Genomic DNA, 22,633 nt, shown 5'->3' on the forward strand with positions numbered 1-22,633 from the left:
TCCTCCTTTATTGATGGACAGATGCTATATACATAGAGGTATACAATGGGGTATTAAGGTTGTGAGAAGTTATAACCTATCCACAGGAAAGACTATAACTATTAGATCAGTGGGGGTCCTACTGCTGGAACACTCACCAATCAAGATAATGGGGACCCCATACCAGTTGGAGCCTCCTCAAATTGATGGAGTGGGAGCTCAGGCATGTGCACTGCTGCTCCAATTATCTCTATGGGAGTTACAGAGACTCTCACAGAGATGAATGGAGTGGAAGTGCGCATTCCCATCCGTTCCACTTTGGGGGGCCCTGAGGGGTATGGGGCCCACGTACTTGTGACTCCTCTCCTACTTGTCAGGGGTCATGATCCTGAATACAGATTATAAGAACTTTATAGGATGGTGGCCATTTTGTTTCTTCTAATCATTGCTCCCTGGACAAAACAAGCCATTATAACTAATGAAAGGTATTTAGGAATATATTAATAATAAAGTCATATTTAAGTATTTTCATTTTCCTAATTCCCAGAGAACCCCTTTAAGGACCAGTCCATTTTTTGCAAATTTGACATGTGTCATTGTATGTAGTGATAACTTTAAAACACTTTTACTTTACTCCAAGCCATTCTGAGATTGTTTTCTCGTCACACATTGTACTTCATATTGTACTTCATGACAGTGGTAAATTTAAGTCAAAATATTTAATTTTTATTCACATTTTTCAAAAATTCTATTTCTCTGCTTTAAAAACAGATAGTGATACCTCCTAAAATAGATACTACTTTACATTTCCTATATGTCTACTTCATGTTTGGATTATTTTGTAGATTACATTTTCTTTTTTTCTGGGACTTTAGAAGGCTTAGAAGTTTAGAAGCAAATCTTAATTGTTTTTAAAAAAATTCCAAAACCCAATTTTTAAGGACTGGTTCAGGTCTGAAGTCACTTTGTGGGGTTTACATAATAGAAACCACCCATAAATGGCCAATTTTTATAAACTACATCCCTTTAAGGTATTCAAAACTGATTTTACAAACTTTGTTAACCCTTTAGGTGTTCCACAAGAATTAAAGGAAATGTAAATGAAATTTCAGAATTTCACTTTTTGGCAGATTTTCCATTTTAATTTTTTTTTTTCAGTAATAAAGCAAGGGTTAATCAAAGGAAAGGAACACCATATGGTTTTTGGAAGGCAAATTTCACTGGGATACATTTAAGTTGCCATGTCATATTTGAAGACCCCTTGATGCACCCCTAGAGTAGAAACTTCATAAAAAACACCCCATTTTGGAAACTACGGGATAAAGTGTCTGTTTTATTGATACTGTTTTAGGGTACATATGATTTTTGGTTGCTCTATATTACACTTTTTGTGAGGCAGGATAACAAAAAATAGATGTTTTGGCACTGTTATTATTTTTTGTTTTTTTTACAATGTTCATCTGACAGGTTAGGCTATTTTTATAGAGCAGGTTGTTACAGACGCAACAATTCCAAATATGACATTTTTGTTTGTTTCAGTTTTATATAATAAAGCATTTTTGAAACAAAATAAATCATGTTTTAGTGTTTCCATAGTCTGAGAGCCATAGTGGTTGTTATTTTTTGGGTGATTGTTTTAGGTAGGGGCTCATTTTTTGCGGGATGAGATGACTGTTTGATTGGTACATGACTGGGGTGTGTATGACTTTTTAATCGCTTGGTATTACACTTTTTGTGATGTAAGGTGCCAAATAATAGCTTTTTTGACACAGGTTTTAATATTTTTTACGGTGTTCACCTGAGGGGTTAGGTTATCTGATGTTTTAATAGACCTGGTTGTTACGGACACGGCTGTATCGAATACTTAAATTTTTTTATTTTTTTCGCTTTTAACACAATAAAATAATTTTTGAAACAATAAAAATCATGTTTTAGTGTCTCCATATTCTGAGAGGCATAGTTTTTAAAAAAAAATTGCTGGATTTTTTTTCTGTACAGGCTCATTTTTTGTGGGATGAGGTGACGGTTTAATTTGTACTATTCTGGAGGGCATATGCCTTTTTGATTGCTTGATGTTGGCACTTTTTGTGATGTAAGGTGACAAAAAAAGATTGTTTTAGCACAGTTTTTATTTAATTTTTTCTTCGGGTGAGGGGGTGGATCATGTGATGTTTTTATAGAGCCGGTCGTTACGGACTCAGAAATACCCAATATGTCTGGTTTTCTTCTTTTTTTTTTACTTGAAACTTTATTTTATTTTTTATGAAAAATACTTATTTTTTTGTACCACTCTGGGACTTTAACTTCTGGGGTCTGATCCCCTCTGCAATGCATTACAATACGACCTGTATTGTAATGCATTGGCTGTGTTTGTCCATTACGTGAACTGGGGGCCCATGTGCCATTTTTAAATGGTGTGTTGGTCAAAGGGGTTGTGTCATATTAGAGATTAGTGGCATCATTAGGAGATGTCATCAAAGTTGGATAGTTGCTGGTCCCACCTTTGAGACCAGCACCTAACTCCAAAACGGGCTCCCGAAGGTGAAGCATGTTCGGTGTACTCTCTAATCATTTCTGTTGGAGTCCTGAAAATAGTAAAATGAGCAGGCTCGGCTATTTTCGAAAGTTCCGTAGAAATGACTTGAAAGCGCACCGCACAAGTCCATAAACTTATAGAAATTAATGGAGAGTGGCCACGCGTGTGCATTCGCTTTCCACTTACTTTGGGTCCCGTTCTGGGTATAAGTGCAGACCCGTACCTATCTGACATTGTCAAATCCTAGTGATATGCCACCAATCTGTAAGATGGAACATACCCTTTTAAAGGAAACCTGTCATCAACTTTATGCTGATCTCACTGAGGGCAGCATAAATTAGTGACAGAAATGCTGATGTCAGCGGTGTGTTACGCATGAGCTAAAAATAAGAGGTTGCTGAGAACCAGCATCATAATCATTGCAGCCCAGGCCCTGAGAAGAGTCCTGGTAATTCATATCTCCTGCTCTCTCCCCATCTGCTGATGATTGGCAGTTCTCTCCTAGAGAGAAAGTAGGCCCAGTCTGCAATGATTGTGATGTTGGTTCTTGGCAACCACTTAGTTTTAAATTATAAATGACAGACCGCTGAAATCTACTCACCTGTCTCTACTTTATTCTGCAGTTAGTATGGGTAGCATAAAGTTGATGACAGGTTCCCTTTAAACATGTGCATTGCTGTTTCATTCAAAGTCTACAGGAATGGCAAAAATTGCCGAGCACATCACTTTGCTGTATCCAGCAGTCCAATATAATTTGAATGCATATCTCCTAACGTGAATGCATATGTCTCCTATACACAGGTTATAAATCGTCATTCTGAGACAATCTAAATAGGACAGCATATTCTTGTAACTGGTTATAAACCATTATGCAAATGTCTTTTCAATGCTTATGGCCTGAAATAGCAGTTCTTCTATAGATTATAAATGTGAAGACACTTCTGTGCACATTCCCCTTCTACAGCCCCCATCTTAGTGAGTACAACATATTAACCGGCATTCATAATGTTCATTTCCCGTCTTGTTATAGCCAAAGGTTGTAACACTGAGGTGCAGATTGCAGGCGGCGTTTCGTACAGTAAATTCACCTAGTGCTCAGCTGGGACTTAGCATCTCTTCCATAAGACTTAATATCCATGGAAACTTAGCTACTGGATGTTGCACTCAGATTAAAATGTGGAATTGCTCAGACAACTGAAAGCAGAAAATAAGCCTGCATGCCTGAAATCCGGCAAGTGCCTCATCTAAGCCCCGGCACAATGCATATAGTGTGAGGTTTATGGCTGCTTTGAGTAACGGTATGCAGTACTTAGAAGAATAAAAGCATAGACAAGCAACAATACAGTGAGATAGTGTTTGCATATTAGCATCCAGGTATTTACATGTGGGATATTATACTTGGTACTGTACACCCATGATAACCTAATGAGGAGCATTATGGATTCCCCCCAGCACATGTACACCCATGATTCACAGCTTACCTTCCTCTTAACAAATTTATCCCAGTAATTATTAGGAAAAGACCTAGAAACAGAGTAATAAAATGTCACATTATTCACGCCACCTGCAGCACAGAATCATGATGAAATCACAACATAGACCCGTGTAATGTGCATTTACATGACAGACGCCTCAGCGACAGCTGCACTACTGAAAGTCATCACAATCAGCAAATATGCCAGCTGCATATACAGCACATATGCATCCAAACGTGCATTTTCACCAATCCTACAGATTATATATAAGATGTGCACATTTTCATCTACTAGCTGTGTGTGTGAAATATATCTTTGTCTCATATAAACCCTCTCTCTGCAGGCTGCCCGTTAAAAGGTAAAGGGCTAAAGAACATAATCACTCCTTAGTGACCAAGCAGTTTTATTTTATTTTTCATCGTGGCCTTCCAAGAGATTTAACTTGAAATTTTTCGGTCTACAGAGATGTATGTAATTTTTGCATGACAACTTGTATCTTTCATTGTTACCATTCTGGGCTACATAATTTTTTTATTTGCATTTTATTCATTTTATTGTTGTGGAGAATAAGCAAAAAGCAGCATTTTTAGCATTGTTTTTCCCCCTGCATTCACAGTATGGGATAATTCAGATGGACGATAACTGTCCAGTGCAGTTCGTTACGGATGCAGTGATTCCAAATATGTGGAGGGGATTATATATTTTAAATTTTTTTCCATTGAAAAGCTGGTGCCCATTGAGCAACAGAACATGGGCGTTTGCGACTGCATAACCCAAATTCAAAATACCATCAACAGCCCTGTATCGACTTAAACGTAAAAAAAGAACCATGTGCACATCGTCGTGTTTTTTTCTGCAGCTGATTTCAAAAATGCTTAAAGGCACACTGTCACCTGGATTTTACTTACTGAGCTAATAACATGACCACATCAGTCTCCACAATTTACATTAAAATATACTAGTATTACTGCCCTGTGTCTTTTATTTTGTCTATAAAATTGGTTTTGTTAATATGCAAAGTACCTCAATAAGGAGCCCAAGGGGACGTCCCTCCGGCAGTTGGAGCCCAGCCACGCCCATTACTTTGGAGCCCAGCACTGCCCCACTGCTATTCACTCCTCTTCGCTGACATCATGTTTGTGCAGCGCCCATAATCCCGCGCATTCTCCCTGGATAGGAAGAGTGGAGCGGTGTGACTTGCCGGATGGACGGAGGAGCAGGAGCGGCGAAGCTGGCGCATGCGCAATGACTTCTGTGAGGCCAATGCCACACGGGGCGGGCGCTGACATGTATATCCAGGGCACATGCGCGGGATTATGGGCGCTGCACAAACATGACGTTGACGAAGAGGAGTGAATAAATTAGCAGTGGGGTGGTGCTGGGCTCCGAAGCAATGGGCGCAGCTGGTCTCCAACTGCCAGAGGGACGTCCTCTTGGGCTCCTTATTGAGGTACTTTGCATATTAATAAAACCGATTTTATAGACAAAGTAAAAGACACAGGGCAGTAATACTAGTATACTTTAATGTAAATCGTGAAGTAAGTAAAATCCAGGTGACAGTGTCCCTTTAAGAAATGGCAGATTTGATTGTGGTTTCCATAGAAGTCAATGAAAAGAAGAGTAAAATACATCGAAGAGCAGGAGGCTGTTTTCAGTTGCTAATTACACTGCTGATCTACCACTAATCTTTCTGCTGCTTTTCAGTCATCAGGACATAGCCTCAAATAGACAGGGACTCTTGGTGAAAAACCACTGTAAAACACTTGGTAAAATAGATTTTATACAGTATATAAGGAGTTTTACTAGAGGACCCTTTAGAGACAATTTTTTAAAATAAATTTACACAAAATACACTAATAAAGTATATTACAAACTTTTTAAAGATCACTGTCCCTGAAATTTAACCCCTCTCGGAAAACCTCTACTCTTGCCTCAAAGTTGCTTAATTTGCATCTTTTTTATCTGCCAACCATATGTTCTGGCAAAGATTTAACACCGGTTACACTGTTTTAGGGAGTCCGTCAGATACCCTAATGAATAATTATTTGATACTGCTGTTTGCCTGGTAAAGGTCCAATGCACTGAGACCAATGCACAGTGTGAAGAAGAAGCGGTGGGAGACTCTTCCTAGTTCGGAGAAGAGATCTCCTACTCAGATTTCTGGTGACTCTATGGTGCACCTTATTGCTATCCTTCTCCTAATGTGACAGAAAATAAAATGTAACTTATAAAAACATGGATAGTACAGGTGTATCAGTGTGGAATCTGTCCTTTAAAGGGTCACTAACTTTTCACCAAACTTTTGACATGTCAAAAGAGACATTGCAAAAGTTTGGATCGGTTGTTGGTCTCAGTGCCAAGATCCCCACCAATCCCTAGTTGGGGAGAGAAGCACATATATCCTCACTGTACAAGACAGTCTCCTTAAAAGTCTAGCATGGGCCCATGTCGATTATGTCCTCAGCAGCGAGGTGAGAGAGCACAATATGCGATCAAGGGATCGTGGGGGTCTCAGCACTCAGACACCCACAGATCTAAACTTTCAAAATGTCTTTATGACATATCAAAAGTTTTGTGAAAAGATAGTCACTCTTTATATTATAAGTAGGGATGAGCGAATTGACTTCGGATGGAACATCCAAAGCCTATTCGCATAAAACTTCGTTCTAATACTGCACGGAGCATGAGCTCCGTACAGTATTAGAATGTATTGCTCCGATGAGCCAAAGTTATTGCTTTGCGAAGTCTCGTGAGACTTCGGGTAATAACTTTATAAATTATTATAAATTTGCACTGTAAAAAAACATTTCCCGAAGTGGTACCTCACGAGACTTTGCGAAGCAATAACGTCGGCTCATCGGAGCCAATACATTCTAATACTGTACGGAGCTCCTACTCCGTACAGTATTAGAACAAATTTTTATGCGAATCTACTTCGAATGTTTCATCTGAAGTCGATTCACTCATCCCTAATTATAAGCAAGTTTTGGAGAACTTTAAATCTATTTGTTGCAGTGTGAAGCCAGCGCTATAAGGCAGTGGTTTAATGTATCTTCCCACTCACCAGCTGAGAAATTTCTTCTTCTAAGGCCTCATGCACACGGCCGTTGTTTGGGTCCGCATCCGAGCCGCCGTTTTGGGGACTCTGATGCGGACCCATTCATTTCAATGGAGCCGCAAAAGATGCGAACAGCACTCCGTGTGCTGTCCGCATCCGTGGCTCCGTTCCGCGGCACCGCAAAAAAAATATAACATGTCCTATTCTTGTCCACGATTTGCGGACAAGAATAGGCATTTATATTGCCGCCGCCCGTTCCGTTCTGCAAATTGCGGAAGGCAACATGGGCGCCTTCCATTTTTTGAGGACCCGCGGTTTGCGGACCGCAAAAAACGGCACGGTCGTGTGCATGTAGCCTAAAGCCGCTTTCATACAGTGTTTGGTCAGTGATTTCCACAGATGTAAGGTACAATGGAAAGATTTGCACCTGTTCTGTTTTTTTTTTTAACCTACACCTAGTTTTGTTTTAAAAATCACAGAAATAACTGATCAAACACTGACTGTGTGAAAGCGGCCTTGAGAAATCTGTCCATCAAAAAAGGTGGAGCTGCCTACATGTTATGCCTCTCAGAGATAGTTTAATCATTCCAACACATGGCTTTGTTCTCCAGAACTACAGCACGTTTACACATAATTGACAGACAGATGAAATCGGCGTCTCAGTCACTACTTGATTCTGCCATTAGAGAGGGCAGCATAAAGGGACTGATAGGCTACCTTAAATATGTTTACCTGCAGTTGTGATATCAAAGTAGAACTACTTGTATTGACAGAATTCTACATCTGTAGACACCACAGAGAATAGATCAGAAGAATAAAAGCTGGATTTCTTACGGAGTATTTATAACAAGACGATCCCACTGCCCTTTGATGTCATCATCTGAGGGTTGCTCTGTAATATACAGACCGTCAAACTCCACATTGCGAGCAATTTCCTTCTCTCGTTTAAATACCACAAGAGGAACCTTTGGGGAGAGAACAGACAAATTAAAATCCAGGTACCTGCATTATCAATTCACACCTTTCAAGAGAACCAGATAGGTATGAATACATAGGTCTATCACTATAGTGACTTTGCTGCATTTCATTCCTGTATTCCCTAGAGGAATAAAGAGGTTTTGATTGCAAATGAATCCCAAAGAAAATGTCTTTGTTATGTATATGCTGGTATTCAAACATTAATAATCATCTCTGTCCTTCAGGTTTGCAGGAAGAATCCTTTCTCTATAGGGATTAAGTTTGTGTAGGAGCCACAGATTGTAACGTTGAACATTATCAGCCTCTTTTACGTATATGAGAAAAAGGAGCCATCATGTTGAGGGTGCACACTCGAGGAAACAATCTGCAGAATTAACCTTCACTATCTAACCCTTATATGGCCTAATTGTCGTCCAGCCTTATCAGAGTATATATGTGATAAAAATATTTCCTATCTTTGATAAGGAGACCATGAAGAACAATGACAATAATATATTGCACTAGGTGTCTCAGTCGTGCAGAAAATAGACTATAAGTACTATGTGAGATAATTGTGGCAGAGAAGAAGCAAATATGAACTGCTGGTGGTTACAGGGGCAGACATACCATAGCGGCCTTCCGGACATGTTGCCTCACCACCATTATAGAAAGAAAATAACAGCTCTTCCTACCATGTAATAGATTACACTTTGGTAATGATCTCTGTGGCTCACAATTCTTGCTCGACTGTGATCCAGCTTAGAAATTGAAGAACGTGAGTTCTAACATGCTCACCCTGTTTAAACAAATTGGTGGATAGGAAGAGGCCACCATGTGGTCTTCCCTGGGTGACACTTTAACTATCATACAGCACTTTTGCCCTATACATATACATGGATAAAATTGATAGTGTGAATAGGCTGCATCACTGACATTTGCTTGCTACAGACATCTACGTCCTGAAGGCTAACCTTCTGTTTCTTCGTATGAAAAATAGTAAGGTGCATGGATTGCAAATGAGAAATTTGTATCACTTAGTAAGTGAATTGCTACTAGAATTCAAGAAGAGCACAAACCATGATATTCTAGTCTCAAACTTATTGTTGTTAAAGGGGTTTTATCATCTTGGACATTGGTGGCATATTGCTAGGATATGTCACATTATGTCATATCCCAGAAGTGAGACCCACACCAATCTCCAGACAGGCCCCCAAAAGTGAAGGAGAGTGCATTGCATGAACGGTGTGCTCTACATTTATTTCTATAGGAGTTTGCACTTTTTGGAAGTCCCACAAAAATAATTGGAGAGTGCACCATGCAAGCACGATCACCTCTCCATTCACTTCTATGGGACACAGGGGAGCAAGAGCTTGGTTATTTTTGGAACTTCCATCGAAATGAATGCAGGGTGGCTGCACCTGCATGGCTGCCCTCCATTCACTTTGGGGGTCCTGTTCTGGAGATAGGAGTGAGTCCCAGAGGTGGGATGCGCATGTATAGGACATTGGTGGTATAGGCTAATGATATGCCACCAATGTCTGAGGTGAGACAACCCCTTTAAATCATTAACCTAGCAGGTAATAAAGTAGTATTTTTTATGTTCTTTAATGGTGAAAGATAATCCTCTACAGACTATAATCCTCTAGCCATACATTTCTAAAGAACGGGTGATGGTTCAAGAGAAAAGCTATTGTATGAATAGAAACAGATTTCTTCCATTGCATAGTGAAACAAGATTTTTGTCATCCACTCAGAATGCTGCGCACCTTAAGACAGTAGTATCCAATAACACACAGGAAAGAGATGATGGTGTGAATAATAGCCAAGATGCGTAATGTTGGAGCCATATAGCCTGTGTTTTCTTGCAGGACAAAATAAACAGCTCCCTCTTCTGTGTCTTCCTCATCTTCTTGGTACGTGTTCCATATGTTGGAATCATGATCAGGGTCTTCAGTTGAGGGTTCCTCTGTGACCTAAGAATTTTTTTTTATGAAGTACAGTAGCTTTTAATAGACATACATCCATTATTAAACTAATCCATACTGTGGTCCTCCTATGTAAGTGCTATACATCAAGACTAATAAAACATTCACATTGTTTACATTGCCAACAACCTAACGAGGCGAAATAAGAGTTTCTTGTACTAACATTTCCTGAGACGTTCATCTATTAACTATGAATCTCGGATGAGGTCAGTACGAAGAAAGTACAGAAACTACAAATACATTTTGTCTTTTCACTGTTTAACCTTCCTACCACATAGACGGCAGCAGAGCGACATAATGAGGAGCTTGTGGGCTGACTGAGGCACAAGAAAGCGAAGCAGAGCTGCAGTGTGAGACTGACGATGAAAGCTAGTCTTGAGAAGAGAGACAGAGTCGGTCTTCAAAGAAAGACTTCCTCATAAGAGGACAATAGATCCAGCAATGGAAGAAAAGAATCTATTTGTAAAGTACTTTGACTAAAGAAGACCACTCTGATAAAGAACACAAAATGGTATCATACTGAAAGCATTACCTTGTAGAACAATAGAATAAAGTTAATGGCAAATGCCACAAACAGAGCTAGGAATCGGAGATTGTAGAAATTTCTGGCCAGGTAATTCTGAAAAGAAGAGAAGAAAAGAAAAATAAATATTAAAGCATTTTTGTGTCTTAGATCTATATTTAGGTATAAAGAATATGCTTGACTGTAGTCTCTCTGGGGAGATCTGTTCATTTTCCACTTCAGTTTAAACCTTTAAATGATTATCAATTGTAAAAATTTCATTTCTAGCTTCATCTTAGCCAAGTAACTTTTTCTTCTCTCAAGAGGCAAAAAAGGGTAATTTAAAAGAAGATGGATCATTTCTGAAACACTGTGACATTGCACAAGTAGGGCAAAGCATAGTGAATATACGACTTAGCAAGTCTGTCATGCATGGAATGTAAAGAAAAAAAATGGGTCACTGTGCCTATATTCTGGATAGATATATTCTGGATATATTGCCTTCTGGATAGCCCCAGGCTCATCCTTTAAAACTTTCCTAAGGCCCCCTTCACATGGGCGTCGCGGATGAGGGCCGGATGCGTTCAGGGTGCATTACTGGAAACCCACGCGACTAGGCACGCAATTGCAGTCAGTTTTGTCTGCGATTGTGTTCTGATGTTCAGTTCTTTTCTGCGCGAGTGCAATGCATTTTGCACGTGCGTGAGAAAAAACTGAATGTGGTACCCGAACCCGGACTTCTTCACTGAAGTTTGGGATCGGTGTTCTGTAGATTTTATTATTTCCCATTATAACATGGTTATAATGGAAAGTAATAGCATTCTTTAATACAGAATGCCAAGTATAATTGAGGGTTAAAAATGTATGAAAACATAACTCACCTTATCTACTTGTTTGCGCAGCCGGCATAGTCTTTTTTTCTTCTTCTTTTAGGACCTGCAAAAGGACCTTTGACGTAATCGCGCTCACCACGTGGTGAGCGTGGTGACGTCAGCGCAGGTCCTGCTGAACAAAGATAAGGACCTTTTGCAGGTCCTTAAAGAAGAAGAAAGAAGACAATGCCGGCTGCGCGATTAAATGGATGAGGCGAGTTATTTTTATTTATTTATTAACCCCTCAAGGCACATTTTACTAAGCATTCTGTATTAACAATATTATCAGGGAAAATAATACAGTGAATAGACTTTAATGGGGTCTGGGGTTGCTCATCCCTATCATCTCCTAGCAACCATGCGTGAAAATCGCACCGCATCCGCACTTGCTTGCGGATGCTTGCGATTTTCATGCAGCCCCATTCATTTCTATGGGGCCTGCGTTGCCTATAAAATGCAGAATATAGAACATGCTGCAATTTTCACGCAACGCACAAGTGATGCGTGAAAATCACTGCTCATGTGCACAGCCCCATAGAAGTGAATGAGTCCGGATTTAGTGCAGGTGCAATGCGTTCACCTCACACAGTGCACCCGTGCAGAATTCTCACCTGTGTGAAGGGGCCTTAGTCTTCATCTATTTAATGACACCCACTTAGTTTTCCTTTAATATAAAGCATCACCTTATCCTTTATACTATTTAAAACCATGTTGAAATACTGTATATTCTTTCTATACTGTAGTTTTATATTCTGATAAAAAATGGACCATCTTCTTTACATGACAGTGGGGCAGCCATCTTGCCTGAGCTATGGCCAGCTGTTCACAGATTTGCTTTACAGCTGGCACATGTACATATGAACAAATTAAAGAATTACTTTTTGACTTCTACGGGAGAGTGTTGTGGACATGCTTTATGACCTATGTAAAGCCTGCCATGCACCCCCCACCCCCAAAAAGTCTCTCTTTCATTTACCATGATTTCTATACTCCTAAGAAAGCAGCTGGTGTGTTCAAAGTAAGTGCTCATTGCAAGGGCTATATACCATCCAGGGGCGGAAGTACCACTGAAGCGACAGCTATGGGGCATGAGCTTTGCCTGCCAGTACACACACACCAGGCCTGGGCCATAATAGATGACAAACACACCTGCCGGATGTTCTGTCTGTAATCCATTGTGGCCTGGGCCTCATTTCCCGGTCAGTGCTCTCCTCAGCAGCAGGCACTCTGCAGTGATATTATCGCACCTGCTGGGCTGAATAGGAGAGTGCACAGGCCAAGGGATCGTTCTCCTGCCTGTGTGGTCTACTGCTCAGCTCAGCAAGTTTAATGACGCCACCACATTTCGTTTGCTCATGGGGAGAGCTTGAGGTGCTCTGTTCATCAGGGGAATGGAGCTCGGTGAGTGTTACCTTTTTTTATTTTGTTAGCACTTCAGGGCTTTCACTACTGTAAGGGAGGCCTTAAGGGAGGCAGCGCAACTGTAAGAGGCACAAAAAGGCCAGCACTACTATAAGGGGGGTACTATGGGGGCATAACTACTGTGTTGGGGCACTAAGGGGCAATTCTACTATGTGGGTCACTAAGACAGCATTCTACTGTGTCAAGACTAAGGGAACATTATTACTGTGTGGGGCACTAAGGGGGCATTTAAGGGAGCATTCCAACTGTGAGAGTGGGTGGAGAATTGTATGGCGAGTGTTGGTGGTCTTGACTTTTCTATGAGGCCCAGCCTTTTCTAGTTAGAAGCCTCACAAGACTATAGTATTCAAATGATAAAGGGACTGATCAGGGGACCAGGAAAAGGCACATGGTACCCTCGAATAACGATGTAAGCCACAGTTGGTTACTGTGCATTTTTCTCTACAGTCATGGCTCCTTCATACATGACCATGCTGCTCCCTCCCTTTGTCCTGCTCTGTATATTAGCTGTCAAAACATCTACAGTACCAGCCACGTTAAAGACTCACGCGTCCATATAAGACTCACCCATGAGCATTACGCTAACAAAGGTGAAAGACTGAAACAAGCTTATAAGGAAGACAAGCTTTCTCAGCAAGAGAAGAGTCTGGAGACTTAATATCATGATCTACTGGTCCCTGCTCTGAGGTCTTTCAGCAGATTTCAATCTATCCAGTTCTGCTCTGAAATCTAATATGTATACTTACTAGTGTTGAGTGAAAAAATGGCGGTAAAAAAAAATAAAATCTCATACATTTGCATGCAAAGAGGCTGTCGCGGACATCTTAATTGCAGAAACCAAGATTTTGCGCAGTTTCTTCAAGATGGCTGCAAGAGCCTCTCTGCCCGCAAATGGATAAGGTGAGTATTTCATAATTTTTTTACCCTGATTAAACCCTAAATTGTAGCTTCAGATGCCGTGATCAGTGATGAACGCGGCATCTGAGGGGTTCAATGACGGGAGCAGAGCGTTAGCCGTTCCCTGTCATTGTACCTGCTATATACAAAGGAATGCGCTTCATGACAAATAATTAGTCACAAATTGAATTTGTTTGAGAAATTCTGTGAAGCAGCCGAATCAAATTTTTCATAACTTCGCTCAACTCTAATACTTACTTTTATGTCCAACTTTTTAAATATTTCCCATTCTGAAACTCAAAGGGACACTACCATAATTTTTTTTTATCACATATTAACAGTATTAATTAATATTTTATTTTTATTTTTTACAAAAAACAGGTGGTTGATTTTCAGGACATACATTTTTGAAGTCACACCATTCCTGTCTAGGCTTTTTAACTTCCTTCTTTGTGTAGAGTTTTAGCACGGCAGGCAGTCTTTCTTGACTTTTTTTATGAGGCCAGTCACTGTGGGCAGATAGAACCTCCCGTAGAGCATCAAGCATTAGGATTTGGTGCGCAACACAAAAAATGTTTACGACATGTCTGCAACTTACTGTCACACATTGACACAGGCAAGTCATAGGTGAATTGCGTGTCACTTGCGATTTACATTAAGCCAATGGATCAAAAGTCATGTGTGACGTGAAACACTAAATCAGACATGTCTGGATTTTTTGTGACTATCGTGTTGCATTGTGACACCATTGACAAACATTACGTGAAGTGTCATTGAGTGGCTGAACCCTTACACTGATATAGATGCCAACAGAAGAGCATTGCACTTATCCAGGCTTATCAAGAGAACAATACAGCTATCATACTGTCAGCACCACAACAGGTTGTGTTATTGCAGCTTTTCTCCCATTTACCACACTGGCCTGGAGCTGAAATACCAGAACCAACCCACGGACAGATGTGCCTCTGTTTTTGAGGGTAAGCGGCCCTGTTTTTCAATCCTGGACAACTCTAACACCCAGCTCCATTCCTCATACGTCACTGTATACAATTGTGTTCAAAATAATAGCAGTGTGTTTAAAAAAAGTGAATAAAACTCAAAATCCTTCTAATAGCTTTTATTTCCATACACACAAACGCATTGGCACACAAACGCATTGGGAACACTACACATTCTATTCCAAATCAAAACATGTAGAAAAATATGTCAAATTTGTGTTGTTCCTCTAAAAAATTTCTAAGAATAGTGATTAGACTGTTCAAAAAAAATAGCAGTGTTTGTATTTCTCTTTACAAACTCAAACATTCACTATATAAACTGAAAAATGTTTGAAGATTTTGCTTTCCTTTGAATCACTTTACTAATATTTAGTTGTATAACCGCTGTTTCTGAGAACTGCTGGACATCTGTGTTACATGGAGTCAACCATCTTCTGGCCCCTGTGAACAGGTATTCCAGCCCAGGATGATTGGGCTACATTCCACAGTTCTTCTGTATTTCTTGGTTTTGCCTCAGAAACTGCATTTTTGATGTCACCCCACAAGTTTTCTATTGGATTATGATCCGGGGATTGGGCTGGCCACTCCATAACATCTTGTTGGTCTGGAACCAAGATGGTGCACGTTTGGTGTGTTTGGGGTCGTTGTCTTGTTGGAACACCCATTTCAAGGGCATTTCCTTCTTCAGCATAAGGCCTCTTTCACACTACCGTTTTTTTTTCCGTTTTGAGGTCCGTTTTTTGCGTTCCGTATACGGTCCGTATACGGAACCATTCATTTCAATGGTTCCGCAAAAAAAACGGAATGTGTTCCGTATGCATTCCGTTTCCGTATTTCCGTTTTTCCGTTCCGTTGAAAGATAGAACATGTCCTATATTTGGCCGCAAATCACGGTCCGTGGCTCCATTCAAGTCAATGGGTCCGCAAAAAAAACGGAACACATACGGAAATGCATCCGTATGTCTTCCGTTTCCGTTCCGTTTTTTCTGAACCATCTATTGAAAATGTTATGCCCAGCCCAATTTTTTCTATGTAATTACTGTATACTGTATATGCCATACGGAAAAACGGAACGGAACGGAAACGGAACCACAACGGAAGCAAAAAAACAGAACAACAGATCTGTGAAAAACGGACCGCAAAACACTGAAATGGACATACTGTAGTGTGAAAGAGGCCTAAGGCAGCATGAACTCTTCAAGTATTCTGACTAATCCATGATCCCTGGTATGCGATAAATAGGCCCAACACCGTAGTATGAGAAACAACCCCATATCATGATGCTAGCGCCACCATGCTTCAGTGTCTTCACAGTGTACTGTGGCTTGAATTCAGTGTTTGGGGGTCATCTGACAAACTGTCTCCGGCCACTAGACCCAAAAAGAACAATCTTCCTTTCATCAGTCCACAAAATGTCTCTTTAGGCCAGTCAATGTGCTCTTTAGCAAATTGTAACCTCTTCAGCACATGTCTTTTTTTCAACAGTGGGACTTTGCGGGGGCTTCTTGCAGATAGCTTGGCTTCACATAGGCGTCCTTGCCATTTTGTCTATTTTTCTATCCATTCGAATGGTAGTTTCTCGCTTTCTTCCATGTCTTTCTTGTTTTGGTTTCCATTTTAAAGCATTTGCGATCATTTTAGCTGAGCAGCCTATCATTTTCTGTAATTCTTTATGTTTTCCCCTCTCCAATCAACTTTTTAATCAAGGTACGCTGTTCTTCTGAACAATGTCTGGAACGACCCATTTTGCTCAGAATTTCAGAGAGAAAATTGCACTGTAACCAGCAGGTACAACATTTGCTCCCTTCCTTCCTTAAATAAGGCCAATAATTGCCACCTGTTTTTCAAAGAATGAATGACCTCACTCATTAAACTCCACACTGCTATTATTTTGAACATGCCCCTTTCAATAAGTGATTGAATTACACAGATGCAGCAGCATGCATGTCATGACTGTTGGGTCTGTTGGATTTCTATTACTCTACTACACCTGCTAGTAAATTATTTGCCATGTAGAAATACAATTTCTACCAAAAACAGTGATTGATCGGGTTAGTGATGTCTGAGTGCTATTATTTTAAACAGAACTGTATATGTCAAATACAAATTGATTAGAGCAACACTACAGAAAATGTATCAAAACAAGTGCAACAGAAAATTAGAGTAGCTGCCTTTTGAGAACCATCTCTCACTTTTCAGAAGACCTTTTGAACATGAAAGGAGCACTCTGATGGGTTTCTATGGGCGGCTACTGTTCTTTAAGTCTGCAACACTTTAAATCAATATACCTATATTTTTATCATTGAAAGTAAGAGCACTTACCAGCATTTTGGTCTGATAAATCTCCAGTCCTGCCAAGAAATTAGCCATAAATGCTTCAGGCTCCTCTTTCTTCTGGCCTCGTCTCCTCCTCCTCTTTGGCCCCTCTTTACTTTCCAAAAATTCAGACTGTTCTTCAGCTTTAGCTTTATCCTTTTTTTCACCATCTTCCATGCTAAAAACGACCAATGACTCTTCTTAGTAAATGACTGACATAGTCTCATTTTCTATCTAACATGCTGTTAGTGTGGCCCCTTTCATAACCCCCAAAATGATGATGACATGCCTGGGGCAGTGAGGCACAATACTGCAACACACAGAATGGAAACCATAATCTATTACGCTAGAAATCTATGAGATAAACCATTGTTATACTTACCAAAAATGGTGCCTACTTGCAATATTTAAAAGGGCTGTGTCACTTCAGCAAATAGCATTCATTATGTTGATAAAGTTAATACAAGGCACTTACTAATGTATTGTGATTGTCCATATTGCCTCCTTTGTTGACTTGATTCATTTTTCTATCACAGTATACACCACTTGTAATCCAGCAATGGTGGTTATGCTTGCACCCGCTTAAAAATAGCACAAGCCTATGTGCGCTCCCATGGTCCCGGCCATCAGAAAGGCTGGTGCTTTTTACTATAGTGTGCAACCACGGCCACCGCTGATAGATTGCAGGGTGGTCGTAACAGCCGAAATGAGCAGTGTATAATGTGATTGAAGAATGAATCCAGCCAGCAAAGGAGGCAATATGGACAATCACAATACATTAGTAAGTCCCTTGTATTAACTACATGATAAATGCTGAAGTGACCAAACCCCTTTATCTCCTTTGCCTCCAAGAAATTGCTATTGCCCAGGAATTATTACAGTGCTAGTTATGGGACTCCTAAACATTACTGGCTACAGGGCCCCCATACATTACTGGTTACAGGACCCCCACACAGTACGGGTTACAGGACACCATACAGTACTGGTTTATAAAACCCCCCCCCCCCGTACAGTACAGGCTACAAGACCCCTAAACATTACTGGCTACAGGACCCCCCACGGACATTTGACCACCCTAGTTCCATTGGTTACAGGACCCTATTAAGTACTGGTTACTAGTGATGAGCGGCAGGGGCAATATTCGAATTTGCGATATTTAGCTAAATATTTTTTTTGAATATTAGTCATATATTCAAATTCACGTTTGCATTTGCGAATTCTTGATTGCGAAATCGGCAATGTAATATTTGCGTAATGTGTACATAATACAGGTGTGGGTCACTTTTGCTACATTTTTCAAGCTGCTAGAAGTTTCCTGAGACTGGAGAAAATGGTTGGTACAGTGGAACAGGAAAATTGGCAGATAGATGCCCCAATATATTCACGATTGCACTAATCGGCACCAATGATGCGAATATTTTGGCTCAATACGTGAAACTTGACATTTTAGCAGGTCTGACTACATATTACTGATTAGTGCACTAAGTATTGTTGTGACATGACAGCACTATGTCTGTAGCGTATACAGACGTGGACAAAATTGTTGGTACCCTTTGGTCAATGAAAGAAAAAGTCACAATGGTCACAGAAATAACTTTAATCTGACAAAAGTAATAATAAATTAAAATTCTATAAATGTTAACCAATGAAAGTCAGACATTGTTTTTCAACCATGCTTCAACAGAATTATGTAAAAAAATAAACTCATGAAACAGGCATGGACAAAAATGATGGTACCCCTAGAAAACACAGAACATAATGTGACCAAAGGGACATGTTAATTCAAGGTGTGTCCACTAATTAGCATCACAGGTGTCTACAACCTTGTAATCAGCCATTGGGCCTATATATATGGCTCCAGGTAATCACTGTGTTGTTTGGTGATATGGTGTGTACCACACTCGACATGGACCAGAGGAAGCAAAGGAAAGAGCTGTCTCAAGAGATCAGAAAGAAAATTATAGACAAGCATGTTAAAGGTAAAGGCTATAAGACCATCTCCAAGCAACTAGATGTTCCTGTGAGTACAGTTGCACATATTATTCATAAGTTTAAGATCCATGGGACTGTAGCCAACCTCCCTGGACGTGGCCGCAGGAGGAAAATTGATGACAAATCTAAGAGACGGATAATCCGAATGGTAACAAAAGAGCCTAGAAAGACTTCTAAAGAGATTCAAGGTGAACTTCATGCTCAAGGAACATCAGTGTCAGATCGCACCATCCGTCGTTGTTTGAGCCAAAGTGGACTACATGGGAGACGACCAAGGAGGACACCATTGTTGAAAACGAATCATAAAAAAGCAAGACTGGAATATGCCAAACTACATGTTGACAAGCCACAAAGCTTCTGGGAGAATGTCCTGTGGACAGATGAGACAAAAATCGAAGTTTTTGCCAAGGCACATCAGCTGTATGTTCACAGACGAAAAAATGAAGCATATCAAGAAAAGAACACTGTCCCTACTGTGAAACATGGAGGAGGCTCTGTTATGTTCTGGGGCTGCTTTGCTGCGTCTGGCACAGGGTGTCTTGAATCTGTGCAGGGTACAATGAAATCTCAAGACTATCAAGGAATTCTAGAGAGAAATGTACTAGCCAGTGTCAGAAAGCTTGGTCTCAGTCGCAGGTCATGGGTCTTGCAACAGGACAATGACCCAAAACACACCGCTAAAAACACCCAAGAATGGCTAAGAGGAAAAAATTGGACTATTCTAAAGTGGCCTTCTATGAGCCCTGACCTCAATCCTATTGAGCATCTTTGGAAGGAGCTGAAACATGCAGTCTGGAAAAGGCACCCTTCAAACCGGACACAACTGGAGCAGTTTGCTCATGAGGAGTGGGCCAAAATACCTGCTGAGAGGTGCAGATGTCTCATTGACAGTTACAGGAAGCGTTTGATTGCAGTGATTGCCTCAAAAGGTTGCGCAACAAAATATTAAGTTAGGGGTACCATCATTTTTGTCCATGCCTGTTTCATGAGTTTATTTTTTTACATAATTCTGTTGAAGCATGGTTGAAAAACAATGTCTGACTTTCATTGGTTAACATTTATAGAATTTTAATTTATTATTACTTTTGTCAGATTAAAGTTATTTCTGTGACCATTGTGACTTTTTCTTTCATTGACCAAAGGGTACCAACAATTTTGTCCACGTCTGTATGTATGAACAGCAGAACCTATCAGCTACACTATATCAGGATAAAACCTACGCGGACTATCTCCCACTAACTGTATTATATATATATTTGTGTGAGGCGCTTACGGTAGTACAGTGAAGAACCCTAGGAAATCAGGGAATAAGCGTAGTCGGTTGTGGTGTGCCGAAACCGAGGATGAGGTAGGCCTGAGAAAGAAGAGGGCCCACCCAAGGATAGAGATATGGAAGAAATGAGTTGTAAATGAGTGGAGTGGTGGGAGGGTCAAAGCTCAGACCTCGGACGGTGCAGGAGCCAGGTAAAGGGGGTGCCCTAAATAGGCTGGAGGCGGACCTCAGCCCCTCCCACAAATCCAGGCAAACTGCCTTCACACTTGTGTGAGGCGCTTACGGTAGTACAGTGAAGAACCCTAGGAAATCAGGGAATAAGCGTAGTCGGTTGTGGTGTGCCGAAACCGAGGATGAGGTAGGCCTGAGAAAGAAGAGGGCAAAAATGAAATAACCAGTTATTGTAGTCAAATATACATGAATAGCTCAACCCGACATGTTTTGGAAAGTATCTCTTAACTCTTGTGTTGGATTGGGAATGTATCGCGAGTAAGCGGATGACTTCCAGCGCCCCAATTCCCGATGACATGAGTAGGGGCGTTGGCACTGGAGGCCGTGGATGCGGCTCCAAAGCGAAAGGAGTGCCCTGAGTAGTTGGCTGCGTGAGGCCCAGTTGTGTGAGGGATGACCTGACAAGGGTCATGAAGGTGGTGGTGGTGAGTACCGAACCATGTAGTGAAGTAGCGGTTGAGAGGGTAGAACTTGTGACGTTGTCTGTAAGCATCCAGAACCCTGACTGGACACCATCTGTTGTGCGTGGGGTGATATGAAATGTTGACGGGTAAGTGCTGACTACTCTTGGAGTGAGGTAAGGTCAGGACGTAATGATCCATGTGTTTTGCCAAGTGGGAGACAAGAAGACAAGGTGTGGCTTGGGTCGTGTAGGTTGTAGTGAATTCCCCGGGCCTCAGGAACCGTAAAAGGCCAAGTGAATTTCTGTTTTGAGGATGGAGTTGGTATCTGCTTCAGAAGGCTTGGCGTCTAGTAATTCAGATAATGCCTCGAAAATATGATTGTTAACGGGTCGCCTCTGGGCAGGACGTGCGGGTTCCGCTTCCGAATACCTCTGAGTATGGTTTTGATCTGGTGAGAGGCCACGCAACTGATGTTATTAGGGTGTAAGATTTGCATGTGGTGTAAAATGCCAGTGAGATGGAGATGGCGTTGTATGACATTTGAGTTTAAGGTGGCAAAAAGAAGTAACCCCAGAAGAGAAGACATGACAAAAGTGGGCGTGATGTTGTGCCCCAGGAGGAATCTGACAACCTAGAAATTAAAAGTCAGAGAAAATGATAACGTGAGAGAGACTCTAATGGCGCAAGCCATGCGTGCGAGTCACCACAAGATAATGTATTGCAAGCCACAGATGACCGAGCCATGCGAGCGGGTCTGAAGGCAGAAAAGACATGGAACCTGCTGGTTGTGGGACCACGCAGCCGGCCTCGACTGGCGGAGTTATGTGTGTGGAATTTGAATGGGGAAGCGATACGTGAGACTCTGATGGCAGAGCCATATGTGTGAAAGTTGACAGAGAAGCCATGCGTGAGAGACTCTAATGGCGGAGCCATGCGTGAGAGACTCTAATGGCGGGGTTGTGTGTGTGAAATTAAATACGGAGAAGCCATGCGTGAGAGACTCTAATGGCGGAGCCATGCGTGAGAGACTCTAATGGCGGGGTCGTGTGTGTAAAATAATATGGAGAAGCCATGCGTGAGAGACTCTAATGGCGAAGCCATGCGTGAGAGACTCTAATGGCGGGGTCGTGTGTGTGAAATTAATACGGAGAAGCCATGCGTGAGAGACTCTAATGGCGGAGCCATGCGTGAGAGACTCTAATGGCGGGGTCATGTGTATGAGATATATGCGGAGAAGCCATGCGTGAGACTCTAATGGCGGAGCCATATGTATGACCATTGATGCGGAGAAGCCATGCGTGAGAGACGCTAATGGCGGAGCCATTCGTGTAAAAAATAATACGGGGAAGCCATGCGTGAGAGGCTCTAATGGCGGGGTCATGTGTGTGAAATTAATACGGAGAAGCCATGCGTGAGATTTTATGGCGGAGCCATGCGTGAGAGACTAATGGCGGAGCCATATGTGTAAAATGCGGAGAAGCCATGCGTGAGAGACTCTAATGGCAGGGCCGTGCGTGAGAGATTCTACTGGCGAAGCCATATGTGTGACACCAAACGGAGAAGCCATGCGTGAGACTAATGGCAGAGTCATATGTGTAAACTAACACGGCAAAGTGATGCGTGAGAGACTCTAATGGCGGAGTTATGTATGTAACACTGAACGGAGAAACCATGCGTGAGACTAATGCGGAGTCATGTGTGTGACACTAACCGGAGAAGCCATACGTGAGAAAACT

General features: G+C 41.3%; 1 protein-coding gene across 5 annotated transcripts in view; it reads right to left on the minus strand.

The window, feature by feature from the left end:
• Positions 1 to 22,633, minus strand: part of RYR3 (ryanodine receptor 3) — a 684,284-nt gene that overhangs the window by 32,437 nt on the left and 629,214 nt on the right. For all 5 annotated transcript variants that reach the window (XM_044272379.1, XM_044272378.1, XM_044272377.1 and 2 more), the window contains 5 exons: positions 17,004 to 17,175; positions 10,523 to 10,609; positions 9,772 to 9,978; positions 7,883 to 8,013; positions 3,997 to 4,039 (listed from right to left, as the gene is read on the minus strand). In XM_044272379.1, the coding sequence (XP_044128314.1) occupies positions 3,997 to 4,039; positions 7,883 to 8,013; positions 9,772 to 9,978; positions 10,523 to 10,609; positions 17,004 to 17,175 (640 nt within the window). The remainder of the gene's footprint in view (positions 1 to 3,996; positions 4,040 to 7,882; positions 8,014 to 9,771; positions 9,979 to 10,522; positions 10,610 to 17,003; positions 17,176 to 22,633) is intronic.

This window comes from Bufo gargarizans, chromosome 11, assembly GCF_014858855.1.
Source record: "Bufo gargarizans isolate SCDJY-AF-19 chromosome 11, ASM1485885v1, whole genome shotgun sequence".
Taxonomy (NCBI): Eukaryota; Metazoa; Chordata; class Amphibia; order Anura; family Bufonidae; genus Bufo; species Bufo gargarizans.